Source organism: Meleagris gallopavo, chromosome 15, assembly GCF_905368555.1.
Source record: "Meleagris gallopavo chromosome 15, MGAL_WU_HG_1.1, whole genome shotgun sequence".
NCBI classification, from domain to species: Eukaryota; Metazoa; Chordata; class Aves; order Galliformes; family Phasianidae; genus Meleagris; species Meleagris gallopavo.
Window position 1 is genome coordinate 13,138,639 of NC_139418.1, and position 23,100 is coordinate 13,161,738.

General features: G+C 47.7%; 2 protein-coding genes across 18 annotated transcripts; one reads left to right on the forward strand and one right to left on the reverse strand.

Moving 5' to 3' along the window:
- Positions 1-6,250: 6,250 nt before the first annotated feature.
- Positions 6,251-22,261, forward strand: HNRNPH1 (heterogeneous nuclear ribonucleoprotein H1). Of its 17 annotated transcripts, none has more exons than XM_085237034.1 (15): positions 6,251-6,393; positions 6,953-7,064; positions 13,609-13,668; positions 14,639-14,776; positions 15,516-15,671; positions 15,863-16,006; positions 17,541-17,679; positions 18,683-18,861; positions 19,059-19,130; positions 19,204-19,343; positions 19,509-19,644; positions 19,790-19,873; positions 19,980-20,051; positions 20,886-20,978; positions 21,470-22,261. In XM_085237034.1, exons 2-15 carry the CDS (start codon positions 7,016-7,018, stop codon positions 21,592-21,594), a joined length of 1,587 nt encoding a protein of 528 aa, XP_085093160.1. In that variant the 5' UTR covers positions 6,251-6,393; positions 6,953-7,015; the 3' UTR covers positions 21,595-22,261. The 17 variants fall into 17 exon arrangements, 16 of the variants coding, with proteins under 16 accessions (XP_085093160.1, XP_085093169.1, XP_085093159.1 ...); XM_085237033.1 differs by having other exon boundaries at positions 6,391-6,531; XM_085237035.1 differs by lacking the exon at positions 6,251-6,393 and adding an exon at positions 6,726-6,862.
- Positions 7,869-13,262, reverse strand: LOC100551225 (deoxycytidine kinase 2). Its single transcript, XM_085237050.1, has 7 exons — positions 13,102-13,262; positions 12,172-12,287; positions 11,756-11,949; positions 11,392-11,539; positions 10,860-10,975; positions 9,210-9,309; positions 7,869-8,070 (listed from the first exon to the last, which is right to left on the reverse strand). The coding sequence occupies exons 1-7, from the start codon at positions 13,199-13,201 to the stop codon at positions 8,047-8,049; spliced, it is 798 nt and encodes a 265-aa protein (XP_085093176.1). The 5' UTR covers positions 13,202-13,262; the 3' UTR covers positions 7,869-8,046.
- Positions 22,262-23,100: the final 839 nt, after the last annotated feature.

The window sequence follows — 23,100 nt, forward strand, 5'->3', positions numbered from 1 at the left end:
AGTTTCCGTCACAGCTCCAACCTTACAGGAACCCCCTGGATGTGAAATCCCCCCCCTCAAGCCCGGGAAGGGTTTGCAGCAGGAGGAGAGCTGCTCCCCTCTCCCAGGGATGCTGCCATCGCTCTGCTCCTCCTGCACCAGGATAGCAAAACAGAAAAAACAAAAACTTCGATCGGGACCATGACTCCACGTCCATGTTTGGGATTTATCAGGTTCAAAAGCTGGGGGACGAGTAGGTGAGAGGATTCACCGCCCACCCGCAACCACAGCGACGGAGCTTCTGTTCACCCCGCTGGGGGCACCAGGGGGCGCCCGCACCACGCGGCTGCGGGGCCGGGGGGAGCGGGACCGGGAGCGAGAGAACGAGACTGGGTGGGGCGAGGGAACGGGGGGATCGGGGATGGCCGCTCCCGGGTGGACAGAACGTCCCGCTGCTCCTCCACGCACACGAGGCCGGGCGGCATGCGGGGTAGGCAGGTTATAGATGTCGTCGTAAATGCCATGCAGTACGTGATGGTGCACTGAATGAGGTGGCTTAGTGCTCGGAATCGGTGGTCTCGAAGGTCCAGGCTAGATGGTTCTGGGATTCTGTGTCTTCTGCACAAAGCTGGACTCATTTCATCCAGCCCTGCTATTAAGGTTATTGGTGGGAGGGAGTCCTGTAGTCCCACAGAAATCATCCTGACATGTCTCAGTAATGACCTGAGAGCCCCTGCCTTACAGATTCCTGGATCTTCCTGCTCCCTGTCCTGTTGCCAGCAGGAGAGAAGCTCAGCCCCGGGGTAGTTGGAAGGAAATTTGCAGCTGGATGAACGGGAGCTCCGCAAACTGCTAAGGAAGCATGGAGAAGCAGTGAGAATCCTTATATACTGAGAAAAGTTCAAAACCAGGCCTCCCTCCTGCAGGTCTCACTGCCCTGTGCACAGCGGGGAGATGGGGGCACAGATCTCTGCCCACCAGCAAAGCCACTGGCACCCCTGCAGGGATGGCCATGTGCATGCATGCTTGGATTCGTGTGCATGTGCAGAAACTGAGGCCCCTGTAGGGCTTTCATGCTCCATTGAAGAAGTTCTTGTTATCTTGAAAACGTCAAGGGTGCACACACATAGTTTCCTATCCAACATGTGACAGCTATGCAGGATACATGCACAGAGAGGTCTGGTGACAGGCAGCATGCAGCCCACAGCACCCAAATGTTGTGCCTGGGTCCAGAGGAGGCCATGCAGCTGGCAGCAGGAAAAATGAGTTGTTACCAGAGGGAGGATCTCCTTGGAGTGCTGCACATGCAGCCCTGCTGAGCTGGGAAGGAAGAAAGGGTGCAGCAGGTGGCCTGGTGTTGTGGCTGGCATGGCACCAAGGTTCCCATAGCACCAACATCCATGAGCCAAGGGGAGGGAGGGAAGTAGGTCAGAGTGGGTGACAGTACCCAGACAGAGCTCAGGCTGATGAGGGAAAGGGGATGAAGCAGAGGACAAAAGGAGAGGGGAAGGAGACAGCTGAAGAACGAAAAAAGGGAAACAAAACTTTCATATTTCGAACAGCTCATTTCTTTCCCTTAGGGGGAAAAAAAAAAAAAAGAGCAAACCTCTTAAAGCCACCTTTGTATATCAGTACTGAGAGACCAAGGCCAGAACCCAACTCCTGCCCATCTGACAACGAGCTGCGACGGAATTCAGATGCTAATTTGCAGCCGAGCTCCTCAATGGGTCTTTATTCCCACAGTTCCGGCTCCCGGCAGAGCGGCCAATGGAAGAAGCTCGGCAGCGGCACGGGGAAGCTTCCCTTTCCCTCCCCTTTCCCTCCTTCCCTCACCCCGATGCTGTTATCGGCTCATCTCCGTTTTATTTGCTGACATTCGAGGGCAAGGAAAAGGGAAGGAAGTTGTGCAACGGGAATAACCACTGTTGCGACCCATTTCATGAGCAGGGGCTGCAGGGACCACAGCAGTGTGCATCAGAGCAAGGAGTGCTTTGCTCCGAGGAAATCGAGGAGTGCACGTGCACCGGCAGAAACCAAGAGGTTGGCACGGTGCTGGTGGAGATTGGCGAGATGGGGAGGCAGTGTTGGTGCAGGGATGCAGAGAGGGGCAGCAGGGAGGTGTGGATGTTCCTGCGGACCAGGAAGGGCAGGTAAATACTGCCTACAGCGAAAGAACATTCCTGGATTAGATACCATGGTAAAACCCAAGCAAAACCAAAGCTGTTCGCCATTTTGTGTATTATCAGTCAAGATAGGGAGGCCAGGAAAATCCACATGTAAAGGTTAAAATTTGCCTAATCTTCACCAGTTTTATAGATCCCAGTAAATAACTCCTCTCAGGCTGCACAAAGAATTGATCTTTTCCTGGTTAGGACAGAGCTGTAGTAGACATGAGTAGGTGAGATCTAATCCAACCTCTGAAGGAGAGCATGGACACGTGCTGCGGTGGATTAGGGGAGATCATGGCTTGCTTCTGCCAGGTCTAAAACCAAGAGGTAGGTAGGAAGAGCAAAAGCAAAGCCAGCACTCAGGAAATGCACAGAGCACGTGGATACATCAGCTGTATCACTTGGGCACTGTGTCACTCAACAGGAGAAAACAGAGTGACCCCACACAGCCAGAGCAGTGTTACCACATGTGACAGGAGGTGGGGATCACCAGGTCAGTAAACATGAAAACAGTGAGCTCTGGTGGTCGCTGCTCCTGGGCTAAGACTAAGACAGGCTTCATTTCGTGACTCCACGTCATGGTCAGATCTATGGCTTCATCGGCTGCAGTGGGTTCCTCGTGGTTCCCCTGCCTCAGTGCCTGCAGCCCTCCCTGCCTGTGTCCCTGGAAGCTGCTCCTTGTCTGTCACGATGCTCCCAGGAATAATGAGTTTGGCAAGGGTTGTGTGCTAGAACTGCACTGTTATCTGTCCAGCTACGTAGATAATGCAGCACACTCCCCCAAGACCAGACTGGGGCACCCTCATTGTAAAGTATTTACAGATTTACAGCTCATTTTGCTTCTGGGAGGGAATAAAGAAATGCAGACAAAGCCAATTGCAGTGGATGCACATGGACATTTGCCCACCTCCCTCCTGGCAGATGCAATGCCAAAGTGCCAAAGAGCTGCAAATGTTCTGCCTGAGCCCAGAAGCAGCCTTCCCAGAGATCAGCCTTTTTAGCTCACCCAGCATGGCCAGATGGCTTCTGGTTCAGAGCTGACTCATGCCCACCACGCTCAGTCAGGCAAAGCATGCAGACAGTTGAGATGTGCTGGGAGAGGACTCCTCTTGCTGTAGCTGCATTCCCAGAGGATGCAATCACAGGCAATTCTTCCACGTTGCCAGAGATGAAGGATGCTCTGAGCATAAGCTGTGAATGACCTGGTGGTATAAAGGCAGGGTGATAGATTCAAACAGGACAACAGCTTCAGGGAAAAGGAAGGACTTGGTATCTGCCTCTATCTTCAGCAAAGTGTAGCAGCTTCTCTAATTGGTTTCCAGACAGACTTGTCTCTTCAGTAAACTTGATAAGGAAAACAGAAACATGAGCTCTTGCCCAGCCTCTGCTGCAGAGCACCGTATTCAAAGTAATGAATAAGGACAGAAGGGGTGAAAAGGAAGAAAGGAAAGATGAAGTGTAACCAAAAAGCTTTGGATTTGCCCATAACAAAAGGGAGTTGGAGGCTGGATTAGCAAAGCAATAAATTGAAAAAAAGAGCAGATCATGAATGTGGCCATGTTATCTAATATGGTAGAACACACAGCATGCATATTTAATAGTATTGTTTAGCTTGTATTTATCACAGCTAGAGGCTGCGTCTAGTGCTATGGTAGGGACAGAAAGGTTCTAACAACTCTGGAGCTTCTGTGTCTCATGTGGAGAAACTAACTCTTAATAGTATGAGACTTCTATATATTCCCTGTTTTCAGACCTCAAATGATACAGCAAGTCAGCTGCTAGCAGCATTTGGTGAGAGATAATCAGGTTTGCAGATTAACTGTTAGATCCTGAATTATACATGCTTATATGCAAACACAAGGAGCATAAAACACGTCTAGACGACTGAGCTGTGGCAGACTTGAAGGATTAATCTTACAGTAGAACAAATGGAAAACTTCTAGTTAGGAAAGAGGGAAATGTACAGACCACACAGCATTTGGACCAGGACGAAGTTTTGTCATCCTTTCAGAGCAGGTATTTAGACTCTGGTTGCTGGTGGTGTTTTTTTTCTTCTCTGATATGGCAGACAACCAGTAACAGAATTATTGATGATTACTTTTTGCACTGCAATAGTATCTCCAAAGTTTAATTGGGGATCAGCATCTGCATCACTTCCAGACATGCAATGTGTCTCCATTTGCTCAGATGCTTATAAAACACTTGAACCAGAGCTGTAGAGTTCCTCTACTGTTTTGCTGCTCAGGAAAGAAACTTAAGAAACCTAACAAACAACAGTGTATGGCTAGTTCCAAGCAGAAATGTCTGAGAAGGTAGCAAGCTTCAAAGAAGAGCTTTACTTTAGTCCTTTGGTCTAACGTAATACTTAACATTTCTGCCCAGCCTTTTGCATCTCTCTGCAGGCATCTCTCACGCAGCCCTGTGTGGCTCTGTGCTCCCATTCCTGTTCACCATGAACTTCAGTGAGGATGTGGGCCATGTGACGATTGTACAATTAATTTCTCCAGTGGGTTTCTACCCAAGAGGCCCCCTCTTTGCCCATTTTCTACTAGATGGACTACAAAACCCAGCATGCTGATCTCCCTGTGCAGACTTGAACACAGCTTTATTTATCTTCTGTTAATGAAAGCGGGAAAATGAGATCAGCTCCTGTTTCCATCAGCCTGCAGGTATGCCTTTTGCAGGAAGGGCCAGTGAAATTCTGAAGCTGAACAAAGCCCTTTTAGAGGAAAACAATTACCTGAAGCTGCAACTTGAGTTGCTGAAAGACATACTGACAGACATGCAACAGCTCAACCATGCCTGTTGGAGGTGTAGGTGTCAGACTGCAACGAACAAACAAAACAACACAGCAACAAAACACAACCAACAACAGGTGAACAGATAATAAGTCCTCCAAGAGATAGTGGAAGCAAGACCCAGAAGTCTGCACATTCATTGCTTCAAGAAACCTACTAAATCCTACATCAAAAATTTCTAGCAAGATTTTTGTCCCCTATCTCATGCTTTGCAAGTGCTCATGTACCATGAGACTCCCCTTACTTGCAAAGGCACTACTCAGATATGGCAACACAAGAAAAGGGCTGCTGCTGTTAACAATGCCTTCAGTTGGAAACTGCTTTCAGTTTTCAAACACCACGTATATGTTGGTTAATTATAACTCCTCTGACAACTATTTTGATCTTTGCTTGCCTCTCTGCATGCCTGCCTTTCTGCTGTTCACTGTCACATTCTTCCTCCTGGTAGTGGCTGCATACAGCGCCTTGTTGGATGTGTCAGCCCAGGCAGGCGTTTTACCTGCGCTTAATAGCAGTTACATATTTACAAAGAAGTCGTATGACCTTTATTGTAAGACTGGGAGAGTATGCGTGTTGCAGAACTGCTTCCGAGCATAAACATAGGGAGATTTCCATTTCCTAAGTGACCTCTAAAGAAAAAAGTCAGAAAGCAGACTTCAAATACGCATATGATCGAGACAGCATTCGATAGACCTGACCTTATTTATCACTGAAAACCTGAGTGCAAGAAACCAGACAGTGCAGCCCATTGCAAAGCTGTGGATCGCGCTGTGTACAGCAGAGAGCCAGCCCCATTAATCAGATGCTGTAATGGAGACTAAAGAGGCCAGAACAATAAAATGACACTTAGTAAATGAGCCTCAGTCTAAGTTTATTAATATTAATTAAAGGAGGACAAAAATGGCTGTCAGAAATGAAAACGTTTCAGTAGGGATTAGCACAGGGGCTCACTGACGTTGGCTGCTCAGTCAGGAAAGCTGTGAGGAGATGCCACACCTGCGCAGTCCTAAGGTCAGCCTTATCGGTCCCATCCCTCTGGCTCCTTCGCAGCTATTCTAAGCAGTCCTAGCGACGCATTCTTTCTAACAGTACTTTCGCTAAGAGCTCTTTGCAACAACGCTTTACAGAAGGAGCGGGTCGGGCTAGGCGTGCCGCCGAGGGGCCGCGGAGAAAACGGTTCGTGACAGCGCAGGGCCGGCCTGACGAGGGCTCCTCACAGCCCTTCCCGCCTCGCCCTGCTTTCCTCTCAGGGCTGCCCCCGCCTCACAACGCCCGCAGGCCCCCGAGCGCCGCCCCGCTGCGGCCCGGGGCAGCGCTGAGGAGGAGAGCGGCGGCTCCGCCCGTCCGGCTCCGTCGCCCAGGAGGCGGGGCCGGGCCCGCTGACGGCCGCAGTGCGCCGAGCCGCCGCTCCCCGCTCAGCACCCGGAGCTGCGCGATCGCCCAGTGCCGTGAGTGAGGGCGCGGGGCGGGGTTTGTTGGTGTGAGGCAGGCGGTGGGGACAAAGCGGCCGCCATCTTAGGTCTGAGGGCGGACGGCGGCGGCGGAACGGGTGCGCGAGGCCGGTCGTCTCCCGACTGCCCAGATCCGTAAGGGGAAACGTGGGACCGGGGCGCGCGAGCGGCCGCAGCCCCCAACCGCCGGGGGGGCCATTAAGAGATCATCCCCGCACCTCTCTCCCTCTCCACTCCATCTTCTCCCCCCTGCGGCGAGCGGAGGGACGTGATTGGTCGGTTTTAATTTATCGCGCTGCCATTGGCCGGCGGCCGGCGACGGGGTGGGGGCGGGCGGCGCGTGACGTCAGCGCGCAGCGCAGCGCGGCCGGCGGCTATTTATAGGAGCGGAGCGGCGCTGCGCAGGAGCGAGCAGGCGGGTCGGGCCTCGGCAGGCCGGCGGTTCCATCGCGCCTCATCCCCGCGGGTATAGGGAAAAAGAGGTCGGAAAGTCGCGATCCGCCTTCGCCGAAGCCTCTTCTCGGCGTTCGCTGAGCTTTTGTCTCCGTCTGCGCAGCGCTCGAGCGCCCCGTCGATCTTTTGTCTTCTCCCGGGCCCTGTCCGGAAAGGCGCGGCCGAGATGGACCCCTGTCACACCGAGGAGACCGAGGGCGAGATCCCCGGCTTGGGTAAGGCCGCGCGGTGGCGGGTGGCGGCGCGGCCGGGAGCGGCGTCGCGTGAGAAGAAACCGGTGGGGGGTGGGGCGGCGGGCGGGGGAGGGGCGATCCGCAGCCCCGGCGCCGTGCGGCCCCCCCCCCCCCGTGTTGGTGCCTGCGTACGGCGCTGAGGGCCCGGCACGGCCGCGTGTGTCGCTGCCCCCCTTCCCGCTTCCTTTTTCCTTCTCTTCCCCCCCCCCCCCCCCCCCTTCGCGCCGCGTGCGTCGTGGCGGTCGTTGAGCTCTGGGTGGGGGTTACGGGTTGAGCCGCCCGGCTGGACGGCTTTGGAACGGGGAGAAAGGTTTAGGGGGGGCGGGGAGGGAACGAAGCCGCGGGCGGGCTGCTGCCGTTTGTTGTCCTGCCGACGGCTCCCCCTGCTCCCTGCCGGCCTTGTGGGAAAGGGGGGAGGAGTGGGGGAAGGGGAATTCCGGTGATGGGGGAGATCGTAAACGAGGCACCCTTAAATGAGAGTTTGTTCCAGGTGTAATCCTTCTGACTGCAGTAATACCTGACCTTAAGTAGTGTAAATCCCTTGAAAACAGCCATTTAATGAAGCAGAAGTTGAAAGGAAAGGCTCTGGACGCCATAACAGTCTTGTCTTAAAATGGTGAACTATGCCAATTATTGCAAAACAGCCCTGCCCTGGCGCCTGGTATCTATATTTACCGGTTGTCAGTTGCTGATAACCGCTTAACTCCTCTGTGCTTGGAGCCAGCTGCCAGCCCGTGTTATTTTAAAAATCTTTATTAAAGAGTAGAGAATATACATAAAATGAAATACATTATCAAGGCACTCTTTATTTTTCTTTAAAATACACAGCAAAGTTCAAACAAACAAAACTGCTTTTCTGAGGCTTATAAGTTATACTGACAATACATCTAGTTTAGCTAGAATGTCGAAGACCACGTGATTGAACTCTTGAGTTCCAAGCATTTCATGTACATCTCAATTCTTCTTAAGAGGTCAGGAAAGATTTGATCTGTGGAAACAAGAGCGTATGTTTAACATATTTTTAAAAGAAATGACTGAACACCAGAAGTTTCCCCTTTTCTAAAGGTACAAAGGAGTTGTTACTGTACTCCTTCTGTACACTGGTCTCCAGTGCTGTTTTGCCTCTACATATAATTCATCTACATATAATGCATGATCTGTAATGTCTTTTACTATAATTAGTACTAGGAAGATTTGAGTAACTTAAATAATTCATTAGAAAGATAGGGAAGGTAGCTTTACAGTATACTGTTTCATTAAAGAAAAATGGATATGGCTTCACTAAGTAGCTGTTCCTTAGGAAAAAGGGGATTGTCTGAAAATTGAGCCAAAGCTCTGCTGTTTTTTCCATAGTGGAAGATGCAGATTCATAGCAAACACCACCATGTTGTGTTGATTGAACATGCATCCAAGCATAGATTTAGATTTTAGATTTAAACATTATTCTTTAGCATTGGTGACGACCAGAGCAAGAAAGAAAAATAGTTGCTAGGATTTCTTTTGCTCTGGACTGGGTACAGAGTAGTTAGCTACAGCAGACTGCTTTGGGGCATTTATTCCCTGATCTTGTCTTTCCACAGAACTAGCAAACACCATTTTGTCTTGTTAACTCGGTGTTTCTTCTGATGGCTGTTGGATTTCTCTTTTCCTACTTAAAGTGTCACATCACGCACTCAGAGCTGCATACATCTTTCTTTATGTTTGTCAGATGTGATGTGCTGTCCATGGCCAGCCTTGATATTTGAAGGAGCACAAATAGCTCTAATCTGACTAGTTTTCTAAAGGCATCATGGATGGCATGAATTGCAAGGTACCATTGTGTAAACTATTTAATGAATGGTGTGGCAGTGCAGACTTGGCAGGGAGCAGTCAGTCTGACTGGCCTCCACAACTGCCCCTCTTTAAAAAATAGTCGTTTTTCCCTTGAACCCCTTCAAGTAAGGGATTAAATCGTTTTGTGGAGGAAAATAAATGCATTTTCCTATCCGTGATGAAGAGGGCCAATTGTAGAAGCCCCAGATTACTACTGCATAATTCCTGTACTTTGAATTTGTAAGGTAATACATTAAAATCATAAAATTTAATAACTTACAATTATTACTGCAGGAGAAAACATGTAATACTTACCTCATCAATCAGGTACTCCTGTTTAATTTTATCATTTTTAAAATCTTCATTGACATCCAAAACTAGAATGGGCATCTCTTTAAGGTTCTCAAAATCAACTCTGTTAAAAGATGAACATTGTTTTACAAATTACTTTATATAAAGTTTTACTCACATAATGTTCTAATTGCTTTCCAAGACATCTCAGATTACCACGTACTCTTGGGATGTTGATGCTGATGACTTTGGTATAAAGCCCTAGTTCAAGTCTGTCCTTAATCACTCATCTGCACTGCATCACTGTAATGTACATTTCACAGGTCTGGCCCTTCAGTGTCTCTTGGTAGGAAGAAGAGAAACGTTCTTTATGTTTCTCTACCTCATTCTTTGTGCTGTGCAGCCAACTATTGGGAATCCAATTTTTATAAGAGGGAATGCATATTTTCCTCTGAAGTACTTCTTTCCCTGTGTGTCCCCCACCACCTTTGTAGTTAGCTGCTAATCCATTTACCAAGATGAAGTTTTAAAGCTTCCTTTGGTGGGAATGACCTCTAACAGGTTCTAAGGCTGGTGTTTAAAACTGCTAGGAGATGAGCAAGACAGTTTCAGCTGCAGCCTGAGAGCAGTGGCTGTGCTACTAGATGTCACATAGAAAAATAGTGATTTAAGAGAACTGTCCATGCTTGAAAACAATTTCCAAAGCGTGCTGAACAGCATTCTAACTTGTATTAAAAATACAGGAAATGTTTGCTCATGAGTTTGGAATGAGTACACAATGTAAATGTTATAATTCCACAACACTGCAATACATTCTTGTGTCCTGAACTCTTGGGTCATCCTGTATGAATTCTAGACTTAGTAAAAGCAGATGTGCCTGTTCAGCTTAACGTACTTTTCTTGGAATTGTTTTGAATCTGTTAGTACACCATCTGGAAGTAGTTTTGTTTATTTCAGCTGAAAGTCATGCTTGCCTACCAGGAATATCCTGAACTCTATGATCTTTTTTTGTTGTTGCAATGGACTTAATATGCTGCAGTCAGTAATAAATGTTTAACCTCTTGCTTTGCATTCAGTAGAGTATTTCAGGTTCTTATAGGGAAAACCTGAAGTTAGCATTCATGTCCAGCTAATTCCTCTGTGGGGAAAGCTAATAAGTATGACTCAGTAAGAGTCTAGGGAGAAAAAGACATGCAGAGATAGCTTAGTCACTGGCATGTTTCCTTCATACAAGGGACTGCCACAAGCCTTTCTGATAATTGCTTATTTTGAAGCTAGGATTAATATTTAAACCTTGCTGAGACGCAGTCACCCTAGTTTAAAGGTAATCAGGACTTTACCTTCCCTTACATTGGAAGTTGCTTAGTAAGGAATTAGCCACTGAATCCAATTTCAACTGCCATATTTCTATGTACTTCCAGTTCTAAACTTAAGGAATTGCAGGAGACAAATCACAACTGCATAGCTTTTCACTTGAAGCTAATGCTTAAGTCATTCCAACTGTGCCTGAGTGAAACTCAGTTAGATCTTAGTTTTTACCTCTAACCAACTTTATCAGAAGGTAGAAGAAAGCCTTGCTTTTAAGTTGAAATGAGAATTAGCTGGTTCCTCATGGCAACAGGTTATTTAAGCAATTTTGCCCACAATAGTGGTCCAGGGGATGCAGGTTCATACCTCATACTTCTTTCATAAAGCCACGTCTCATGTTTATAGTGGAGGTTTTCCAAATACTCAAGATCAATTCCTTCCTCCTCTTTTCTTCCCCTCTTCTGTAGTCTTTCCATGCATTTCTGAAAAATTGCAAGCCTGGATGTTAACAATGTATTAAAGTAGTCATTAAATCAGAACCATTAATGTGTAACATGGAAAATTATAAACGTTTCAAAAGCATTAGACATCAGTGAGCATTAATTTGAATGCTTGGATGAGTCAAAAGTCAACAGTTCTTATGAAAGATTCTTTCCTTCCCATACACTGCTGTTGAAGTACAGCTTTTGAAATGAGCTTTGGCTGCTTAGTGACTAGGATATAATAGCAAAAACAGCATTTGTAGGCATCAGAATAGCAGCTCAGAAAGGATGATATGTTTAATTTGCTCTCTAAAGAAAATCTGAGTTTACTGCAGGCTTCTTACTTTTGGAGAAATGGTGGTTCAGTGTGTTAGTGTGTGAAGTCACTGCAGTATGTCATGAATACTTCAGTATACCTGAGGTGTGGTCCTTAGGTAGATCATGCCATCCAGTTCTACTTCAGATTGAAACTGATTTAAAAGCCATGTGTGCCAGTCCTGATAGATAGCCCACTCTGTTTCATTGATGTTTCCGGATTCAAACAAGTTAGAAGCAAACACATACCTGCAATGAAAGACACTAGTGTCAGGGTAGGAATAATGTAAGTGAACTTCGTAAGTACTTTCCATCAGAACCAGTACTGAGAGCATCAGTGACATAGACCTACATCTGCAATGCTCCCTACATCATTGAACTCGTGCCTGTTGGTTAAAACTGCTTCTTACAGATATTAAAGTGTTGGAGCTGTTATTCTGAGCTCTTGTTGCATTGGATCATTACCTGTCACTGTACACAGATCTCTCAAAAAATTGCACTGGATGTTCTGCTTCATGCAGCTTGGCTGAGATGGGTTTCAGTTGTGCCCTTACTCGGCTCAAGCAGGCATAAGTCTGAAAAGTATAAGCCCATCTTGTAGGTTTATCATACAGCATTTGAAGTATGTTTCCTCCACTCTTCTGAGAAGTCGAAAGTTCCTAGGGGAGAAGAGAGAAGACCTGTTTCATAGGGTTTTGTAGGGTTTTATTCTTTCCTTGTTGTCTCTTAAGAAAAGCATGGTGGGAATAACTGAATGGTCTTGGGAGTAAACAACATCTCTATAAAGTATAGGTGAATATTGGCACGATTTTCTTGGCCAATGACTTCAGTTTTCCACCCATGCCCACATTTCCTCAGGCCCCCTGGTGCAGCACACCCACCTCGCACTCATCCTCACTGGTCTGGATGTTGCACCACTTGGCGATGGGCTCGGGGATCACCTCCCACTCATCGCTGTGCTTCTCCAGCAGCCTGACAAGTGTAGACTTTCCGGCTGCTGCAAAAGATTCGTAAAATTCAGAGTGTGAACTAGGCTATTGTAGTGGATAGGATAATGGCAGCTGTGAGGTTTCTTAAGAGACCGCGGGCCGCATTTGTGCGGTGCTGGGCACGCGGAGCTGCGTGTGCGCAGCCCTGCTATCGCATCTTGGGAGCGGCTCGGAGCAGGGCCAGGCGTACGGGTACGTTCTGAGAAAACGGCGCTAAACACCGGGGCTGGGTCCGGGCGATAAAGAGGTAGCGGGGCCCTCGCGGGGCCGCCCGCGCCGCCATTTTAGGAGCAGGCAGTGCCGCATTGTTGGCGGGCTGGCGGGGCAGAGCGGGGCTGCTGCGCCTGCGCGGCGCTGGGCCGGAGAGGAGGGTGAGAGAGAGCCGCGCGCGTGCGCGATTGAACGGCCACCTGGCGGCGGCCGAGCGCCGACCTGCAACGCCGCTTGCGGGCGGGAACTCCCGAGCGCGGTAACGAGCGGATGCTCGCGGCTGCTTCCAGGTGGATGCGGCCGCACCAGGAGGAGTCGTGTTGTTGTAGCGCCCGGCAGCACCGCTGAGGTACATAACAGGGACGGGATGTGTCCGTCCCAGACGGTCGGCGGCTGCGGATGGTGGAATACCGTGCCTCCGCCTCCGGTGGTGCCGCCGCTTCCGAGCGGCGCAGGGAGGGAGCGGGGCTCACCCGCCGGGTGCTTCACAGCACAGCTCCTCCAGCGCCGTCCGGCTCTTTACCATCACCCCTTCCTCCTCGCCGCCGTTCCTCCCCCCAGGGATGGGGAAAAGGCGCTCCCACACAAACACCCCCCGCCCGCCCCTCTCACCGATATTGCCCTCGATGGAGATCTTCCTGAGGCGCTTCTGGAAGCTGGAGTCCAGCTCGGCGGCGGGGCCGCGGCGGCGCCTTTTGGCGGGAGCGGACATGGCGGGAGCGGCGCTGCGGCTGCGGCCCGCTTTAAGGCTCCCGCCGAGCGCTGGGCGGGCTCTGCGCTGCCCGCCCCTCCCCTTTATTTCCCGCTCTGATTTGCATCACCCTTAGCGAGTTCCCCGTGCTGGCGGCTCCGTATCGGGTGTTCGTGTCCTCCTCCCCGCGCGGTTACCGGGTTGGGTTCTGTGGGCGCGTGGTTGGATGCGGACGCGGCACGTGCCGTGAGGGGCTGCGGGTGCCGCAGTTGGCGCCGGTAACTTTTTTGTCTCGGACACCGAGGTGCAGGGTGGAACTAGCTAGGGCCAGTGTGTTTGGAGGAGATGGGAGGGATGGATATTTTCCTTTACGTTATGATAATTGTGACCCATGTCTCTTCTTTCCCCATCTCCTACAAACACACCAGGCTTCAGTGACCGAAGCGAGCAGATTGTTTCACGTGGTGTAGCATCAGCATTTGAAGCTGGTAAGTGCCGGTTCCCGCACACCTCCGCTCAGTCAGAGCTCTCCACACGCCGTGTCGGAGCGGGTCGGGTGGCGGCGGTGCGGCCCGGCGGGCGGCCGAGGGGGGAGTGGCCCGCGGGGCATGCGCAATGTGGAGAGCGGCGCTCAGAGGCGCGTGCGCGCAGGCCCGGCCCGCGCTCTGCGCGGGAGCGAGCGCCTCGGCTTTGTTCAGCGCAGCAGGCAGGCGACGCATGCGCACAAACCGTGGGGGAAGGGGAGAAGGGAGACGGGAGGGGGAGCGTAGATTAGCGAGGACGCATGCGCAACTTGGCGGGAGCGGCGCGGGGAACGTCTGCGTAGGGGGTTTGTGTCCCGGGGCGGCCGAGCGTGGCGGCGCTACAGAGCATGCGCAGGCGGTGGGGGGCCGAGAGGCTCCCCTATTGACGGCGCGGGGCGCATGCGCGCCGTCCCGGCCACGCCGAGGTTGCGGCGAGCGGCGCGGCCCGCTCCGGTGGCCGCACGTCGCGCTCCCGCCGAGCTCCGGGCCCCGAGCCGGGAAAGAGTGCGGCGAGCGTCGGCGAGGGCTGCCGGACGTGGGGCCCGCCTGGCCGGTGCGTGGGGTCGGGATTCTTTGTGCGGCGGAAGGCCCGGCCCAGCGGAAGCGGGAGTACCCGCCGCCATTTCCTAGCGCGCTCTCGCCACAGGCTCGCCCGCTTGCTGCCGCCTGACTGGGACTAGGCGCTCTCCGGACAGCGGATCAGGCTCGGAGCCCTAGAACCACCGCGGAGCCCCACCATGTGTGCGTGCGGGGATGGGGGCTGGGCGCGGGCAGGGGGGCGGGAGCGGCTCTGTGTGTGTGAGGCGGGCAGTGGTCCGAGGTAGAGGAGGCTCGGGGAGGAGGGCCGGGCTGGGGGTCCGCCGGGCGCTCTGAGGGGTGCGGGTGGTGACCACGCTTTGCGGCGGCTCAAAAGGACCGTTTTGGTCTTGTGCAGCCACCACCGAGACTGAGGCGGAGCCAAACCTGACCTCCAATGTGATGCTGAACACGGAGAGCAGCGAGGGATACGTGGTAAAAGTGAGGGGGCTGCCGTGGTCCTGCTCCACCGAGGAGGTGCAGAGGTTTTTCTCCGGTAAGCAGAACTGAGGGAATCAGGCTTTAGGGGGCTGGCATTCTTTGGGATTTCTCCAGGCACACTGCAGCTGATGGGTGAAGGAAGTTCAGGATACTTCAGTAGCCAGCAAAACTTGTGAAGCAAGAGCCCCAGCTAAGATGCAGTGTAGAAAGCCATGCTTCTCAAGCAGGAACTGAACAAAAGTAGCTAAGGGAGCTGCTGGAACATCTACAGCTCTTTTTGAGCTGCCAGGGCAGAGAATCTTCTATTTGAATGAAAATTCCTTATTGCAAGCTTAGTTAAAGTAGTTTTTGATATTGTTGTAGTTGGCTAACTATTTCAGGAATTTGATGCATTAGATCTGGTCCTGACTTTGTTCATTATGCTTCACTTGATTGTTAGTACTTATCTCAATCTGTGCTGACTAGAATGTCTATCAGCTGTGATCAAAGTTAAATATTTAACTTGACTTGAGGCAGCAAAACATTTTTCTACAAAAAATAAAAAATAAAAAAATAAAGCTAGCTTGCATTGATCCATAATGTTAATCTTTAGTCTTGAGCAGAAGAACAAGTTGATTTTAGCTAGTCCCTCAATAAAAAAAAAATAAAATAAAAAATATCAGTATTCTTGTTGAAATAGGCCATCTTTGTCTTTTACAATTTCAGTTGTTTCCTCTTAGAATATCTGAAGCTTTTAAAGCTACCACGTTCCTCTAACAACTAAATTAATGGAGCTTCTTGTTTCTGTTTTTCAGACTGCAAAATTCTGAATGGAGCTTTGGGTATTCGTTTCATCTACACAAGGGAGGGCAGACCAAGTGGAGAAGCATTTGCTGAACTTGAATCAGAAGAGGATGTGAAATTGGCACTGAAAAAAGACCGAGAAACAATGGGACACAGATATGTTGAAGGTTTGATTTGGTCTAGTAACTGACTAGATGTATTTGTATTTGGTGGGTTTTGGTAATCTGTTCTGTCTCTAAAGTGCATGTGGAAGGACAAGTGGACTTCTGTTGTATCATAAGTTGACTAGTTTCAAGGCAAATGGCTTTGAAAAGAGCTGAGCGTTCCTCAATGCATTAATTCTAAGTGCCTTTTACAGTTTTCAAGTCAAACAACGTTGAAATGGATTGGGTTCTGAAGCATACTGGTCCCAACAGCCCTGATACGGCTAATGATGGTTTTGTACGTCTTAGAGGACTCCCATTTGGCTGTAGTAAAGAAGAAATTGTACAGTTTTTTTCAGGTATGTGGGGTAAAAGTACTAGCTGTAGCAGTAATGGTTAATGCTAAAAGGAAAAAAAACAGCAACAACAACAAACAACTAACAAAGCCAGCAACCAAAAAAGAAACAACTCCCAAAACAAAAATGCACTCCTGGCTGCCCAGTAATACCTCCAGCAGCATGCTGATCTGCATTAAGAACGAATAAGCAGTTGTCAATTAGTTATCTGGACTCATGAGATAATTTCATAAGTATTTATTTGCTAAATAACTCAGGAATCTTGTAAAAGCTGTCCTGATTCATAGGTGTGGTGCAGACTGTTCCAAGGAAGGATAGTAGGAAATGTTTTGCTTTCTGAAGCACAAACGAACAATTCAAGTGGAAAGGTATTTCCTCTCAGCCTTAGCTATTTGTGTGGCTAGTTCTGGCTTCCTCTGTGAAGGATAGAGGAGGGCAATGCATTTTGCCACTGATTTCTTTAAATAAATAAATAAATAAAAATAATAATAATATGGATTTACTGCTGAAAAATAGCCCAGGTAAAAACAAACAACGACAAACAGCAAAGCCATCCAGCTGAACTGTGCTAAAGTACAGGTTTTCCCGTGCCCATCCCACTTCCCCTTGGTGTTGAATAGCTTAGTTGTTTCTGATGGAGAGAGAATGTCTTGCTGACTCTAATTTTCACTTTCTTGCAGCTGTTGTGTACATATTCTTATTTTCTTAGCGATGGGATGCCGTTGTAAATGCTAAGAATGAAATCTGTTCACCTGTTTATGATCAAATGTGTCAATCTTTGGAGTAGTAACTATCTACTATCTAACTGTAAATGTTACACGTGGCTAGACTGTGTTATTAGCAGCCTTTAGATGACTCAACCTATTGTCTTTTAAAGTATTCAAAATACTCTTATGAGTTCAGAAGGCTTTATTGTATTCTGAATTAGCAATGCATTTTGCAAACAAGCAGTTCCAGAGTGTGTACATTTTAACTTGACTTTGCTATGGTTAAAATATTTAATCTTCAAAGACTGTTAAATGTGCATAGTATATGAAGTGTGCCTCTTGTGTTCATTAGCTAATACTTCTGACATTCATGATTTCTCTTAATTAAGCACTGAAACTTAACTTTTGTGATTATTTTACTTGACTGACTTCTAGTAAAAATAGTTGTGAAGTTGTTGTTTATCTTGATGTGTTTGAATCTGTTTCGTTGAAAAGTTCATCTTGAAAACAAATACTTTCACAGAGTTGAAAAGATTTTTACAGTGTAACCTTCTTAATGCACCCTGCCTTAGATGCCTTTTCTGAGGAGTTATTTTTGACACTCAGAACTTGTCTGTGCTCTGCAGGGTGGATTAAGAACATAAACAGAATGGTATGTGATGATAAATTTCTTCTGTTTACGTGCTTTTTCCTCTAGTGTTCTAGAATCAACATACCATTCATTTACAAATACTGAACTTCTGGTGTATTTAAAGCTATAAGAAAACTCATGACTGGGCTTGTGATGTTAATATTGCCCCCTACTGGGGTTATTTGTCCTTGGGTTGAAGGGTTGGAAATCGTGCCAAATGGGATAACATTGCCGGTGGACTTCCAGGGGAGGAGTACGGGGGAGGCCTTCGTGCAGTTTGCTTCACAGGAAATAGCTGAAAAGGCTCTAAAGAAACACAAGGAAAGAATAGGGCACAGGTGGGGATGGATGGTTGGTTGGATATGTCGCTTTTCTTATGGTAACCAATTAAATCCATATTCTCTCTTCTGAAAATGTTCATGTCCAAACAAATACAGTATTTTGGTCTCTAACTTGGTCATCAGTTAAAAGTACTAACTTATGTGCAGCATGGCACAGGCTGTCTGCATTGACTGAAAACAAAAATTGGGCTCAGCTTGCTTTGATGAAAACGTGGTCATTCTGGAGGAGTGCCAAACCAATAGCTTGAAAGTGGCAAAGTTGAGAGACTATGGCTTTAACTTCTCAAATAGCACCAATTATACCTCTAGCTCTAAAGTCATGCACAGTACTCTTATTACCATAAGAAAATGTGATAATTTCTACACTTGTTTTATAAATTGAAATGTAACAAATTTTCTTACTGTATTAATCTTCCATGTGATAAGCATAGCTTTCAAGAAATTGTCACAAAGGGTTTTTATTCTATTTTACTTGTGACTATTTTTCATTGAAGCATGCACTTCTTGCCTACGCTGAATCACTGAAGCATAGGCTGGGTTCATTAGCACATGCAGAGCTTTTTGTAGCATCCTGATGGGTTAAAATCGTGGTGGAGATCAGGTTTTTAACCCTCTACTTGTATTGCCACATGAGCAAAACAGTGCTGAGTTGAGTGGACGTCAGTCCCTCCTATATTTTCTTGACTAACACTTTAAATTTGGGGGAGGGGGTGGGGATTCAGTCTCGCTCCCCCACCCTTAAGGGTGGGATACTGTGAGGTATGAGGAGCACATAAACCCTTCAGTAATTGTAATTTCTTGAAAATATACAGACTTAAAAGTAACGTAGGGTTTTTTATTTTTAGTAGTATGTCATTGCCTGTATAATGTAAAGAAACCTGGCTTAAAATATGCTGCCAGTTTCAAGGCTCTGACTGAATGTCTTGCTTTATTGTGAAATTGTAAGGTCGTCTGTGGAAGGAATTAGAGACTGACTACTTCCTGTGGCAACAATTTTTAGGTACATTGAGATCTTCAAGAGCAGCCGAGCAGAGGTGCGCACTCACTACGACCCTCCACGCAAGCTGATGGCGATGCAGAGGCCAGGTCCCTACGACAGGCCTGGTCTTACCCGCGGATATAACAGTCTTGGTAGAGGAAGTGGCTTGGAGAGGATGAGGCGCGGTGCTTACGGAGGAGGTGAGTATGTGAAGCCCAGAGCGAGCTGCTCGTCCGGGAGGCAGCAACGCCTGGAGCTGGCGGTCTGGTTTGTATATGGGTCTGGCTTTGTTTCTTCTAGAAGAAATAGATCTTCCTAGTACCGTTGTGTGCGGCGTGCTTGTGTGCGTTGGACATTCCTGCAGTTGAAATGATCATGTTGTCCTATCTACTTACAGGTTATGGAGGTTATGATGACTACAATGGGTATAACGATGGCTATGGTTTTGGTTCTGATAGATTTGGGAGAGGTAAGCTATCTCTAATAGGAATTGTAACTAACCTTCAATACATATAGAACAGAAACTTAAATACATCTGAAAGACCTAGAATGGACTCTCTTCTCTGCAGGAATGTCGGACCACAGATACGGCGACGGGACGTCCACCTTCCAGAGCACGACTGGCCACTGTGTCCACATGAGAGGTCTGCCCTACAGAGCGACGGAGAACGACATCTATAACGTGAGTTCAGACCTGCTGCTCTCTTAAATCCCGAGGGTGCTGCAGTTGTTGGTGCAAGTGGTAACCGTGCTGCTGCTCAGCAAGTGTTCCTGCACAGAAAGCGACTTGCTGTAAAACCAAACTGCTATATCGGTGCATTTTGATCTCTGTGTGTTTTGTATATAGTTCTTCTCACCTCTGAACCCTGTAAGAGTACACATTGAAATCGGACCAGATGGCAGAGTGACTGGAGAGGCAGATGTTGAATTTGCTACTCACGAGGATGCGGTGGCTGCTATGTCCAAAGACAAAGCAAACATGCGTAAGTGTGACTGTTGTGAATGCACAGCTTTAGGAAAAGTTCTGTGCTATATGTCTACTGGAAGTGGGATGCCAAGCATTCTGGTGCAGCCTTTCTTGCAGTGGGTCTGTGATTTTGGTGCGAAGCAATCTCACTTTTCTTTCAGAACACAGATATGTAGAGCTCTTCTTGAACTCAACAGCAGGAGGAACTGGTGGTGCCTATGGCAGTCAGATGATGGGAGCTATGGGTATGTGTAAACAATCTGACTGTCCTTGTTAAATAAGAATTTAATGTTTAATGATACTAATAAAGCTGGCTAATCTTGCTCAGCTTCTGCTTATTCTGAAATACAGCATTTTATCTTAATCACACAGTCAAGGAGTCTGAAGGGGTGGTTCAGGATTGGAACACAAGCACATTGGCAGGTACGTAACCCTTCAGGGTATTTCCATTTAGCAATTAATAGATTGAATGAACTGGTGCTAGGTGTAGATGTGTGTGGTGGGATGAGTGGCTCTGCTGAACTCCAGCATTGTTTCAAAAAACTAAAATGTGCATTTGTAAGTTAAGTCTTAGACGATACTTTGTTGCTCTAAAGCACATACACACTTCTTTATACCCTGCTTTTCGGGTTTCTTAGAAACCTTAAAGTGGAGCACCTTAAAATGGTGGGTGGTGTTTTGGGATTTCTTGGAGGGGAGGAGCTGAATATCTGTATGGATATAGTAGTATTTTAATCACAAAATGTTTAAAAAGTAATGCTGATATTTTAGCTATGGGAAGGTTCTGTAAGAGTACATGTAGACAAGAAGTAGGTGAAGAACAGTGGTTAGTAAGCTTAAGGTGAGGTCTCCTGTCAGGACTGTAGACAAAAGTAGCTCCAGGTGCTGAGTTAGTGTCCCCCAAAGGGCAGGTGTTACTGACAGCAGGCTGTGAAGTCACTCACACCTCTATTCCTGTGATGTGCACCAGATAACAGATCTATCCACGGTGTGGAGTGGGATTATGCAAGTTAGACAACAGAAGCTGCAAGAGTAAACCCTCTTGTGCTTGAAAATGAGTGCTTGCCATACTTCTTAGAAGCTTCTGTTGCTGCTTGATTATAGGAATATTTTTTCAAACTCAGTTATTTGTTTGAAGCTTGTTATGTTATCTATTTAGGAGGAGGGTTACCTAGGCTAAAGAGTGAGCTATTTCCAGAGCATGTGGGACTGTTGGTGACAGGCTGGTTTGTAATGTTTGTATCCTTTTCTTGAAAGGAAGCCAATCCAGTTATGGTGGCCCAGCTAACCAGCAGCTGAGCGGGGGTTACGGAGGCGGATATGGCGGCCAGAGCAGCATGAGTGGATACGGTAAGGCTGTCTGTTTGCTGCCTTTGTGGGACTGCAGCCAGCTCCAGCAGGAGGTCCTGCTTGTTGGTGTTGAAGGGCAACTGTATGGTGTGGGCTGCGATCTCGAGTGAATGAGAGCAAGTGGGAGATAAAGCAGGAATCTAGAAGCTTGCTAAATCATTATTCTGAAGTGGATATGGAATGCCAGTTTCCAGAGTTCTCTTGATCACTTCTTAATTGCCACTGTGGGTACTGGAGACTCCCTGGTGTAAATGCACCAGAATGGATTGGTGGGGAGGGAATTGGCTACTCCCCACAGAAGAATAGAAAATGCTGAGGCTCTTGGAAGGAGGGGTGGGCGAGTGTTGGCTTTCAGGGCAAACTGATTCAGTTTTGGATATGGAGCTTTAACCTGCAGTTCTCAGCGTGGTGTGTACAGTGAGATGCTTGAGAGCTGATGGCTGCAGCTGACATGGATGTGTTGGTAATGTGCTGCTTGATTTCCACCCTAGACCCGAGCAGTCAGGGCGCCATGAACAGCAGCTACTACAGCAGCGGGAACCGCGCGTCCATGGGAGTGAACGGCATGGGCGGGATGTCCAACATGTCCAACATGAGTGGTGGCTGGGGAATGTAACCAATGGCTGACTTTTGGTCAAATCTTTTTTTAAAAAACAAAAAAACAAAAAACTAAGTTTAACAGTTTTGCAATACGAGCTTGTGATTTATGCTTTACTGTAAGTGAAATCAGGATTGTTATTTTAAACCTTTCAGGTTCGGTATTTTTGAACATACAGAATGAACTTTCATCTAGGATGTAATAACCCAGCTGAGCAGAGATGATAACTGTTAAACAACTCAGAGCGTTTCTCAAGTTAGTTTTGTTGTAGGAGTGTATTTAAGCAGTAAGCGTATTTAGGTTAAAGCTGTTTGAATTATGTTAAATGTTGCTCTTATACCATATTACATCTGACACTGTTTTGAATACATGTTGAAAAAAACATGCTTTTTTGTAAAGAAACAATATAGGAGCTGTGTCTGAAATTCCAAGTGAACATTTGGCATGTTAGTTCTAGTTTATTTCTTTTAATACCCTGTAAGGCACGTTAAAGCTTTTTTTTTTTTTTTTAAGTTAATGGGGGAAACGTGTTGAGACGCAATACGGCTACTTTAGGATTTCGGTCTTGGTGTTCGTATACAATTCTGAGGCCTTGATTTAATCTTTCATTGTATTGTGATTTCCTTTTTAGGTGTATTGCGCTAAGTGAAACTTGTTAAATAAATCTTCCTTTTAAAAACTGGAACTCATTTCTTCTTGAACTTCTGCCTCTCTCTGTACCACAGAAGTTGAGATGTGACAATGCTTCTTTGTAGTCAATAATCGTGCTACTCTGTGTCTGCCGTGAGCTACTGTGACTGGCCGGAGGAGTGCAGAAGCTGTGCGGCCTTGTGGGGTGTTAAAGTGACAATTGTTTCTCAGCCAAAAGCAGTTAGTGAAGGAAGGTGCTTCCTGTTGGGATGGGGGCTACAAACTGCAGTAGTTCAAAACGCCAGAGCCTGATGTTAGCTGCCTATCGTGGTTTGAAGTTGCAAAAGAGGCCTGGGGGATAATTCTGTACGTAGCTACAGGCATCAATGCTTTGGAGCCAAAGTGCTGGATCGATGGACTTTGCAGCTTAGTGCAGCCGTGTTTCAATAAATTCAATTTGTCAAGCACCATGCTTATAGATGTGGTTTTATAAACAGTCTAAGCTTAGTGACAGCTGAAGCTTCCTCTGAAGCGGTAGGGCAGCTGTTTCCATGCATTTACCATGGAGAATTTGTCCCTTTCTAACCAGATTTCTAAACTGTGGAAGGGGAATGGCTGTGGGGTATCTTTCTACAGTGGTAGAAATCCAGCAGTAGATTTGAAAAGATTTAGAGCCAGTTCTGTCTCTACCCTATAGAAAACATTTTCCACTGCTACCAGGCTGCTGCTGGAGCCAACCTGCAGTAATGGATCTCCGGTTCTGGGATTTGTGCAGCACTGTGTGCTCAGACCACACTGCCTCAGCAGTGAGCACAACTGCTCTGAGCAGAGTGCAGGTGCTCAGTAACAGCCCAGCTGGTAAAGCAGCTCACCTGAAGGGCTGCCCTGCTGTCC